Source organism: Galeopterus variegatus, unplaced genomic scaffold (assembly GCF_000696425.1).
Source record: "Galeopterus variegatus unplaced genomic scaffold, G_variegatus-3.0.2 Scaffold290, whole genome shotgun sequence".
Lineage (NCBI taxonomy): Eukaryota > Metazoa > Chordata > Mammalia > Dermoptera > Cynocephalidae > Galeopterus > Galeopterus variegatus.
In genome coordinates this window covers 183290-195254 of record NW_007726401.1, presented here as the reverse complement: position 1 = coordinate 195254, position 11965 = coordinate 183290, and the positions used below count along the sequence as shown (strand labels likewise).

Below are 11965 nucleotides of genomic sequence, written 5' to 3'. Positions count from 1 at the left end.
TTGAATTTATAGAGGGTTTTGTTGTTGTTGTTGTTTAGTTTTTGTTTGTTTTAATTTGGAGTAGACAGTGGGAGAAGAAAGCAAACATTCCAGTTGGATTAAGTGCCAAACATTGCCTTTATATGACCTATAAAGCTTAAACACACTGAAGCTGAGACCCTATCATCCCCCAAACCCAAAGATGTATGGTTGGTCATGCTTCCAAGACCCTAGAACTCCAGACTCCTCGCCTTAGAAGTAATCAACCCTCGGGCCAGCCCAGTGGCGCACTGGAGAGTGCGCTGCTTGGGAGCGTGGCGGCGCTCCCGCCGAGGGTTCAGATCCCATGTGGAGACCGGTTCCCGCTCACTGGCTGAGCGCGGTGCGGGTGCAGCACCGAGGGTTGCGATCCCATTACCGGTCAGTAAAAAAGACAAAAAAAGAAGTAATCAACCCTCAGGCAACTGGTCTGAAGGACTGAATCTGAGAGGAAAGACATACTCCCCTGGATAGACCAAAAGGAAAACTCAGGCCATGCAGCTAAGAAAAGAGACCTGGCTCTGTCTCTAAGAAGCTCCTTTCTGTATGGGGAGGCAAAATGGTGTAGTGGTTTGGAAGGTAAGCTTTGCATCAGACAGAGAGAAGTTTAAATCTAAGCCCTGTTGTTTGCTAGCTATCCTATTATGGGCAAGGAACTAAATCTCTCAGAGTCTCAGTTTCCTCATGTATAAAATGAAATAAAGCACCTATGTCATGGGGTTTGTTTTGAAGATTAAATGAGATAATGCATGTAAAGCACTTAACATGGTGCCTGACACTCAGTAATGGTCAACAAAAATTTTTTTCAAATCTGTGATTAGGTCTAAGAATCATTTTCTTGTTTGCAAAGAGCCCTGTCAACAAATCCAGTTCTCTTCCATGGAAATAAGGCTTGTGGTTCTCTGCCTGTAATATAATGTGCACAAACATCCAGATTAGTTTCACTCACTCTCACTGGGATAATCCCAGGCCTTTGAGATAAATGTTAATAAATTCTATCTATGCACAGAGGAGTCAAATGCTCCCAGAAGCTCAGAAGTGAAATGTTTTTCTAGTTTAGCATGATCTCAATTTAGATGACAATTTACTTCTACCTCTTTCTCCCCTCTCCTTCTGGGACTTCCATTTTGCATATATTGATATGCTTGATGGTGTTTCTGAGGTCTCTGAGGCTCTGTTCATTCTTCTGCATTCTCTTTTCTTTGTGTTCTTAAGATTGAAGAGTCTCATTTGACTTACCTTCAGGTTTTTTTTTTTTTTTTCCTTTTTGTCTTTTTTCGTGACTGGCAACGGATCGCAACCCTCGGTGTTGCGCCCACACCTCGCTCAGCCAGTGAGCGGCTGGTCTGTATGTGGGATCCGAACCCTCGGCAGGAGCGCCGCCGCGCTTCCCAAGCGGCACACTGTAGCAGTGCGCCACCAGGCTGGCCCTACCTTCAGGTTTGTTGATTCTTTCTTCTGCTAGTTCAAATCTGCTGTTAAGCCCTCAAGTGAATTTACATTTCAGTTATTGTACTTTTCGACTCCAGAATTTCTTTTTTTTTTTTTGCCCTCAAGTGAATTTACATTTCAGTTATTGTACTTTTCGACTCCAGAATTTCTTTTTTTTTTTTTAAATTTTGTTCTTTGTTTTTCATTGTACATGTTTATGGGATACAATGTGTTGTTTCAATGCATGAATATATTGTATAATGATCTAATCAGAGTAGTTAGCATATTTACCACCTAATCCAGAATTCCTATCGGTGTCTTTTTTATTTGTCTCTTTATTGATATTCTCTATTTGACGAATAATCATCTCATACTTTTCTTTAGTCCTTTAGACATAGTTGCCTTTAGTTCTTTAAACATATTGATAATAGTGAATTTACCATCTTTGGCTATTATGTCCAATGTCTGGGCTTCCTCAGGGAAGCTTTTTTTCTTCCCCCATGTGTAAGAGCCATACTTTCCTGTTTCTTTGCATGTCTCATACTTTTTTGTTGATGAAAACTGGACATTGTTAAAATAATGTGTCAATCCTGGAAATGAGAGCCTCCTCCCGCCCCAGGATTTGTTGCTGTTACTGCAGTTGCTGCTGTTTGTTTAGTGACTTTCCTGGACTGATTTTATAAAGTCTATATTCTTTGTTGCGTGTCACTGTCGCCACTGAAGTTTCTGCTCTGTTAGCTTAGTATTAAGCTAATGTATTGGACAGAGCTTTTTAAAAATGTCTTAATCCAGTAAGTCTCCCATCTTTGCCAAGGAGCTCTGTGTGTTTATTAGGGCTCACCTTCAACACCCCAGCAGCTAGCTGACAACTCTGGATTAACCTTTACTTCCTGCTTGTACAGAGCCTCAAGGTCAGCTAGAAGTGAGAATTTAGGTCTCTCTCAGTTCTTTCCTGAGTATGAGCTCTGCACATGCATGTGGACTTCCAAATCCCTAAGAACATGTCAGAGCTTTTCAAAGCCCCCTAGACATTTCATTCTCCCTATTTTCTTTTCATGATTTTCAGCCAACTTTTTGTTTGCTCCAACTGGTATACCCACCTCAGACAGCTATGATGTTAAACAGTGCCACTGATTGTTTTCGACAAATGCACTAGATATAGGGCTTTTCCCACTTGAGCAAGCTCCAAGTCAGATCAAATAACGACAAGCTTTGTGAATGGGACTTTTCTAGAGACCTGCCAGATGGGTCAAATAGTGCTAATTTGGGGGGATGGGGCTTCCAGGGGAGCTTCAAACCTATTTTGCTCCCTTTAGCTGTTTTGCACAGCTACCATGACTGCAAGGCAGCTGTTTTTCACAGCTACCACGGCTGAGAGGCAGCTGGTTTTCACAGCTACCATGGTTGTGAGACTGCTGGTTGTCAAGGCTACTGCAGAGTTTGGGAGAAGGGGATCGGAATAGTCAAAACACAAACCCCACTGTTCTAACTGATATTCAGCCATTTTTCTTGAATAAATGTCACTTAGATTGTTGTAAGCCTTTGGTTAAGAGTATTGAAAAAATTGATTTTGACAATTTTTCTAAGTGTTCTTGTTGCTTTTATGGAGGAGCAGATTTTCTAAGGTCCTTACTCCACCATTCAGAAGTGCTTCCCTACTTATTTCCCGTGTTATCATTTAACCAAATAGATTAGGAAGAATGTCCAGAAGCACAGGATTAAAAACACTCTGCCAAATTAAAGACCATATAGGCAACCAGCCTTGCAAGAGGGAAGTTGCAAGAGGGAGTTGCTTCACTCCCCACAACATGGCCCAAAGATAAGCCCCTAAGTGACCATGAGCAACATTGTTCCTGGTACATTTTGTTTTTGTTTCTTGCTTTCATGGGTCAGTAACCTGGCCCTGCCATCAACAGTCTCCAGCACTAAGACCACAGCCTCTGGAATGGGACTGTTGTCCCGTTATCACCACCATCACCATCTTCAGCCATAGAAAAGATTTATGAAGCAGTCCTCTGCCCTAGAATCCCAAATTAGGTCTCAAATACCCTGTTGTCAGATGCAATAAGGTTTATGGTGGTCAAAGGTCAATGCACTCAAGATATTTAACTCTAGTAAAAAGTGAAAATTCTTGGAGTCACGGAATCCTGAGTCTGGAAGGGACCCCAAAGGTCATTTGGTCTCACTATTCTGAGATTCGTCACAACATCCCCACCAAGTGGTTGGTCCCATCTATGCTTGGATACCTCCACGTGACAGGCAACTCATAACTTCCTTAGTTGAACATCTCTAAGTGCTGGAAACTTTGTCTTTATATTACAGATAAATACAGAGACAAACTCATAGAGAATTGAGAAACTGGAGGGAATAAGGAACAGAGAACCAAGAGCTTAAGACTAATCTGGTCATCTAGAGCTATACTAGGTGGGAGGTCACCTAAATTTTGTGTATGCCTGAAAAATTTAGGAGGGCCTCTTCCACTCCTAAATGACACCATTGTTATCTAGTACTTCAGCAGATAAACATTTTAATTGAAATAAAGGGCACTGATAAGCCTAAAGCAAAACCCTGGCACAATTCTAGGAAAGCAGTATAGGCAATTTTGGAATAGGCATTAGGAACAAAGCCTTTGGAGTTAGACAAACCTGTATTTGAATTCTGGCTCTACCACTTAAAAGCTGTGTGACCTTGGGCTAGTTACCTAATCTCTCTGAGTTTGTTTCCTCATCTGTTAAATGGGGATAATTATAGTACCTACCTCACATAAGTGTGGTGGGAGTTAAATAAAATCATATATGAAAAGCACTTGGCACATAGTAAATGCTATTATTGTTATGAAACAGTGGTTTTGAGCCTATAGAAAACATGAGGTCGTAATCAATTGGGGTTTCACTAAAAATAACTCAAATCAAACCAGTCTTGTTTTTTTGTTTCATATGGTTACTGAGCATGTTACATGCTTGTTGACTCTTGACTTTAAGCAGACTTTAACCAGTAGATTAAATGGTAAAATATAGACTGGATAGCAGTATGGTTGCATGGATCCATAAGTCCTTAAACTAAGAGTACCAGTTAATAGACTGGTGTTACGGAGGCAGACACTCTTTAATGGAATGCCACGAGGCTTTGTCCTTGCCCTTGTCTGATCCAACAATCTTATTAAAGAAGATACAGAAAACACCATACTGGAAAGACAAGCCAATACAACAGCATAAAGATTCAAATTTACCATGCCAAAAGCCAAGAAAATGAAATGAAAGAGGCATATTTCTTGTACTTAGGTGAAAAAGGAGTCAATGTTAAAAGATGAAGAAGGATTGGCTGAGGATCCTTCTCATGTGGCAAGATTCTTGTATTGATTAATTAATTAATTCATTCATTCATTTGATAACTATCATGCCAAAAGCCAAGAAAATGAAATGAAAGAGGCATATTTCTTGTACTTAGGTGAAAAAGGGGTCAATGTTAAAAGATGAAGAAGGATTGGCTGAGGATCCTTCTCATGTGGCAAGATTCTTGTATTGATTGATTGATTCATTCATTCATTCATTTGATAACTACTGGAGTAACCACTCCAGGCTGGCCACTGCAGAGGAACTACAAAGATGAAAAGACATAAATCCCCACTTTTAGAGAGTTCAGTCTAGTGGAGAGTTAGAGCAAGAAATGGTTTTGGGTTTTCTGTTTTGGTGGCTGGCTAATTCAGGGATATGAACCCATGACCTTGGTGTTACCAGCACCATATTGTCCCAAATGAGCTAACCAGTTAGCCCTAGAAATGTTTTTTTTTCTTAAATAATAAGTGTTAAGATGTATCAGGAATAGCACAATGAGAGGAAACCTCACCTAATACTGCTGTACAGAGGTGACACTGAGGTGAGACTGAGAGGATCAACATGCATTTATCAGATAATCTGACATGGGAAGGAATGATTTTCTAGGTGGACTTTACAGCACATGCCAAGGCCTTCTGGTCATTCCTCCAGTTGACCCTAAACAACTGTACTTGCACATCCAGATTTGGAAAGATTAAGACACAGAGACACATCAGGCCTCTCACCTGACACTCCCAGTTTAAGTTTACACCTGGACACATCTGCACCTTACCATAGGTGATGACAAGCAGCACAAAGTTGAGATTTTTGAAGAGCCGGATGATGGAACTTAAATACGAAGCATCAAGCGATGACAAGGCATAGCTCAGGGATTGGGCCCTGCTGGGAGGATGTTTAGGCTTCTCCTTGAATACTGAAAGGAAAGAAACAGAGATGACTGAAAACTCCCATGGTCCCAACCCAGCAGAGCTGGCTCCAGATGGAAGAGCGCTGGCTCCATCATCTGAGAAGGAGCTAAGAAGCCAAAGGAAATAGTAAATCTTCCGTTAAAACTTTACAGCCTCCTCTCTTGAAGCTACTTCTCAGTGTCTGAGGATGAGAGAGTGGTCCTTTGATTACTTTCCTTAATTGCATCTGGAAGGCTGAAATAATTGGGCCTCCCAGGCAGTGTTCAAAAATCGAGTCCCAGGGGCCGGCCCGGTGGCACACTCAGTAGAGTGCGGTACTTGGGAGCGCACTCCCAGGCAGTGTTCAAAAATCGAGTCCCAGGGGCCGGCCCGGTGGCACACTCAGTAGAGTGCAGCGCTTGGGAGCGCACTGGCGCTCCCGCCGAAGGTTCGGATCCCATATAGAGACCAGTACGCTCACTGGTTGAGCGCGGTACGGGCGCGACACCGAGGGTTGCGATCCCGTTACCTGTCACGAAAAAAGACAAAAAGGAAAAAAAAAAATCGAGTCCCATAATCACCAGCAAATAGCATACCACAGAGCACTAAAAAAATGCAGTAGCAACACATGGATGGAAAAGAAAAGAAAGCTGAAAGCTTAGCTCCAGAGCTCTTCCCAAAAGGGAAGGGACTGTGTAGTTCCTGCTTAGCCCAGAGCGTGGCACATGGCAACCAGTCAATATTCCTTGAATAAATGAAAGGGATCATCTATAGAAAACATCTAGAGTCTGTTTCTAGTTTTGCAAAATCTGAATCAGACATCTGCCTCCTGAAGGAGACAAGAAGATTAACTCTGTTTATAGCCCAGTTTCAATATAACTGGTATGTTCATTTTGACTGCACTGTCTTCCATTCAGTTCTCTGGGGAACAGATCAGTTTGACTAGTTGTTTTGCTAAATTGGTCCCCCAATTTAGTCTCAGCAAGCACCATGTGCCCTCCCCCACTCCTCATGGAACATTCCTGAAAGGTCAGTATACTGTCTCCAGTTAGAGGAAGTTCTGGAAGTGAAGCAGATCAAAGGGGCCTCTCACCTAGAAAACGCCCTAATCCTGACTTCAGAGCCCAGCTTCTTCCTTCTCCGGAAATAGTCCTGGATAACTCCCCCCACCCCACTCCCTTTTTGGGAACCTCTCATCTACTTTGTTGCCTGTTCACCTCTCCTTCCATCAGGGGAAAGAAAGCAAGACAAGAAAGTTCCTTATCTCTGTATCAGCAAGTGTTGGCTCAAGGATCTGGCAACCACAAACCAGAATTCAAATAAGATTTTTTAGTTCTTTACTCAATAAGCTACTAACTGTGCTTGATGATAAAATGCCAAAACATAGAAATGTCCTACCTCCATGTTTTCAGCTGCAAAGAACCAGGCTCATCTGCTACAAACACAAGAATTTGAAGCTGGACACATTACAATTTGAAACTCAAAGTCTGGCTGAATAAGAGGGCCCTGGCCGTATCATTCTTCCCTTCTCTCATCTACAGCTCCCCTGCTTCTCACCTTTTTACCAACTTCTTCTTCTTCTTCTTCTTTTTTTTTTTTTGGCAGCTAGCCAATAAAGGGTTCCAAACCCTTGACCTTGATGTTATCAGCACCATGCTCTACCGAGTGAGCTAACCAGCCAGCCCCCTCTCCCAACTTTTAAAAACCATCAGGCAGCCCTTCCTCGTCCTGGACTCCAGGGAGGGAATGACACAGTGTGAATGCATGAATGAGGTACACAGTGATAGAACTGTTGACTCTGGAGGTGAGGCTGGCAGGCAGGAATAAAATTTTTAACACATGAGGTGATACTTTCGGGTATTAGGAAGAAAGTTGGTTACCCTTTAGATGGGTGACTAACTGAAAATGACAGCTTTGTCTGCTGTTTCTGAATTTATCACAGCCCATACATCACTCGGATGTAAAAGGAAGATATAAAATTTTATTAACCAAATACTTCAATGATTAATTGTACATGCATATAAGATGTTAATAGTAGTTATCTGAGATGGGTTATTAGGAACAATTTGTACAAAGATAAGTTAATGGTCATTCCTCTTTTTATGCTTTTTTGTATTTTCTAGATTTTTCCACAATGAGCATATATTACTCTTATAATTTTTTTAAAAAGCATTAAAGAAATGTGTTCCCCAAGTATTCTAAGGTAAATCTATGAGCTTATTAGCATTTCTGGGTCAATTTCTGTTTTGTTTTTCAGAAATTTAGAGTATGGAGTTAGACAAGCTTAGACTCGAATTCAAACTCTGCCACTTACTAGCTATTTGATCTTGAATAACTTAAATTTAACTTCCCTTAAGTCTCATTTTCCTCTTTATTCAATGGGAATGATAATGGTACCTCATGCATAAGGGTGCTGAGGACTAAATGGGATCAGGCATGCTTAGCACAGTGCCTGTGAGATTGTAAGTGTTCACTGGGGTTTCGTCAAGGGGACCAGCAGTCTACCCATTACTTCTGGTGAAGTAGGATTGAGGAACTGGTTAGTTACAATTAAACCTTTACTGAGCCACTAACAAAGTACATGGGACCAGCCAGCACTATATCAGAGGCAACCGCTCAGGCTAAAATATTTGAGAAGACCATAAGAAGCCCAGCTTCCAGTTTCTGTAAATATCCACGGTCCCCACCAAAGTCAGCAGAACCTCCCCGCCTCTCCAGCACCACCCCCATCAGTCTACTAATGACCTTACCGATGATGACAAGGATGAAAAGTAGAGTGGCCACACCTCCTATTATGTAGAACATGATGCTGATGTGGTAGGCAAGCTTCTCCCGGTCTTCGATGTTGGGTACCAAAACAGGAGGGACCAAGAACCCAATCGCAATTCCAAGCTATAGAAGACAGAGACAATCAATCACAGTTACTAATGGCCAAGAGGGGACAGCACAAATTTAAAGAGACACCTAATAAGAAACATAATTCCCAACTTCCAGTCCTTCCTAAAACCCAAACAGGGATTATTTCCCCAACAAAAAACACCAGAGAAATCTTTCTTTTGATTGAAAGCTTGACTCATACATACTTGTGACCACCCTCACTAACAATGCCTATTGAAAAAAATTATAGTTGAGGTCTCAATGAAGGCTGGCTCTTCTCCAGCTGCAAACTAATGAACAGTGGTTTCTATACTCCCATTTCTGGGATAAAGGAAAAGAATGTTGATTTTTGTGTGTGTGTGCTACTTAAATTTTTGTTTTCACTGAATCTGTTAACCCGGAGCTGACAGACCAGCAGGGGGAAAATTCTATACCCTACAAACCCAAGCTAAAAAGCCTAAAACCTAAAGTTGTTACCACATTTACAAATATGAAAAAGCTTCAGTTCATTGTGTAGATAACTTAGCAACTTCCAAAACATCTGTAGTGTGAAGTCACACACAACTGCAAAAATTTATATGCACAGGACGTGGATACATACAAGTGGCAATAAACACAAACGTACATACATACTTACACACACACACACACACACACCCTGACAAATTAAAATATCTCATATCTGGATTGCAGTCCAAACTCCAGTGAACTGACAGAAAACTTGGGTGTTTCTGAGGTCAGAAATGCTTTGATTCATTAGTGACTAGCTGCGATACAACACCAAAAGCCCTTCTGCCCCACATAATATCAAGGCAAAAATTGGAAAACAGCTTGTGAACTCAGGCAGTTTCAAATTCTAAGTGTAAAGGAAGATAAGTACATCCTTTGTCTTAAGGTCCCACTTTTGTACATGAAGGGAAATGCAGGTAGATAAGCAATTTGTCTTCACTCCACACTATCACACCATTCATTGGCTGCCAATCTGCTGACCGCCCTGATTGGTTTTCCAATCTGTCAATTACATTCACTCAGGATGACTATCAGTAGATTTCAGCTCTGGACTAGTCACAAAAGTCATCATCAATAGGTTCAGTGTAGAGCTCATTATTACAGTATATAATCAATAAACCAAACAAATCTTCAAAGCATCTACTATATGAAAAGTATTCAGCAAGGGCTTCCAGGGCTAAGAGCCTTGAGAAAGACCCAGGTGAGCAGGGTTCTTCAGAAGAGAAGCCTATTTAATGTCCTCAGAGCTTTATCTCATCTTGGTCACAATGGTTTCTCAGAATCAGGCTTTTTAATTGCTGATCTCCGTGACTTTGGTTGAGGGTAAAAACCAGCCACAGACAAAGGGGCAAATACAGCTTTCTTCATAGTGGGGAACCGGGCCCACTCCAGGTCATTTCTGGCCTCCTAAGGGCTTTGGAGTTGAAGGTCTGGAAGTTAAGTAGAATCTCAGAGGGTCCCATTTGCAAAATCAAGGGAAATACTGACATCATCCAAGGCTCTGCAACTCTTTCATTTCCAGGAGGAAAATAGAAACCATGAGACCTCAATATGGTATAACCTAATCCCTGGTGATCTTCTGTCTCAATAAATAAATCTTTCCAGCTGGTGTCACCTTGCATGCCTAACCCCCAGGGGCTGGACTCTGTTCACTCCATCCACATACTATCCTGAGTGAGTTCTGTTCCACCCAACTCCAGTACTGAAGTCTTCCCCAGCCAGCAGGATGGAGCAGTGGGCCCTAAGAGCAAAGGAGGAAATCGGCTTTGGAGGTACTCTCATGCCCAGTGTGGAAACCAAAACATAAGGACTGGACTGTAGCTGCTATCTCTTTTGCTTTTTTGAGACATATTTTTCCTTGCTTCTTGAGAGCAGTGTTCAGTCAGAGTCTGATGCTCTATTTCCAGTAACTAGTTCCTACGTCTGTCCCATAGTAGGTACTCAGTTATGTTGAACGGATGGATGGATAGATGGACAGATGAACACTGGTGGAACATCTTGTCTACAGAAAGCTGGGAATATCATACAGGTCTGCCCATAGGGTCCAGGTTTTTCTACATTGTACCCACAGCGGTAATTTAAAAAAAAAAGTGTACGTGGAAAAAGAGGGAGAGGGTAGGACAGCCTACCACTTCTTGAGCATCTTTTATGCACTGGATATCTAATATACTTTATCTCTTAATTTAACCCAAATAATTGAAAATAAAAAAAAAATAAGAAAAACTCATTTTTCAGCACCCTTCCCAAAGTCATACAGGCAGCTAGCAAAAGAGCTGGGATCCTAAGCCAGTACAATCTGACCCCAGAACCTGGGCTCACTGCACTGCCTCCCATGAAACGCCAGTGTGATGCTAATCAACACAGAAGCCTATATTTTCTCCCATTTGATAGGATACCTCTAGGGTAAAATTCAGAGACCTGGAGCCTGAGTCAGTGCAAGATTAATTTAAAGGGGTAGGAGAACACTGCTCCTGGAGGGTGTTGCCCACAGAAAAACCAGAGACCCAGGTCGGGAATGTAAATGATTAAAAATTACTGTTAACTGGTTTTGAGTTGACTTTTGTCCCTGCACTTGTTCTAGTTTTATCATTCTCAACAAAATGCAAAGTTGGGCAAAATACAAAATTCATAGTCAAACCAAATCCTAGTCTTAGCTCTTCAGGAACTTACTTTTTAAAAATTGCCTTTAAAGTGGAGGTAGGCTCTCTTCATTTTTGCCTATCCCATAGCACCATTTCCTAGCCTTGGCTGATGCCAAAGGTCAACAGCCCCACCCTGTTGTCATCCCTCAGGTCTGGGTTGGGTCCTGAGTAGCTACATGAGAGTACTTCAAAAACTTCATGGAGGGCCGGCCCGGTGGCGCACTGGAGAGTGCGCCGCTTGGGAGTGTGGCGGCACTCCCGCCGAGGGTTCGGATCCCATGTGGAGACCGGTTCCCGCTCACTGGCTGAGTGCGGTGCGGGCGCAACACCGAGGGTTGCGATCCTGTTGCCGGTCCCCGGTACAGTAAAAAAGACAAAAAAAAAAAAAAAAAAAAAAAAAAAAAAAAAAGTTCATGGAAAAATAGAATTGAAAGATAATACTAACCTTTACATAACTTTTTGAAGTACCCTCACATGCAGGCAATCCTTTTTACCCATCAAAGGAGTCTGGGAGACACCAGACTCAGAAAAAGTATGGCACAGCCCTCCTAATGGCTTCCATATGGCTCTGCTCCTGGCCATTCTCCACTGTAGCCAGTGATCTTGGAAAATGTGATCAGATCACATCTCTCACCTGCTTAAAACCCTATAGTAACTTCTCCTTGCTTTTAAATTAGGAGTAAAGGGCCGGCCCGGTGGCGCACTGGATAGTGCGCCGCTTGGGAAGCGCAGCGGCGCTCCCGCCCGAGGGTTCGGATCCCACATA

The 11965-nt window shown here is 42.2% G+C and overlaps 1 protein-coding gene across 1 annotated transcript in view; it reads right to left on the bottom strand.

Annotated features, from left to right (window-relative positions):
- FLVCR2 (feline leukemia virus subgroup C cellular receptor family, member 2) overlaps positions 1–11965 on the bottom strand; it is a 59657-nt gene that overhangs the window by 21003 nt on the left and 26689 nt on the right. Inside the window, exons 2-3 of the mRNA XM_008567067.1 lie at positions 8422–8563; positions 5557–5697 (exon numbers count right to left, since the gene is read on the bottom strand). Of these exons, the coding sequence (XP_008565289.1) occupies positions 5557–5697; positions 8422–8563 (283 nt within the window). The remainder of the gene's footprint in view (positions 1–5556; positions 5698–8421; positions 8564–11965) is intronic.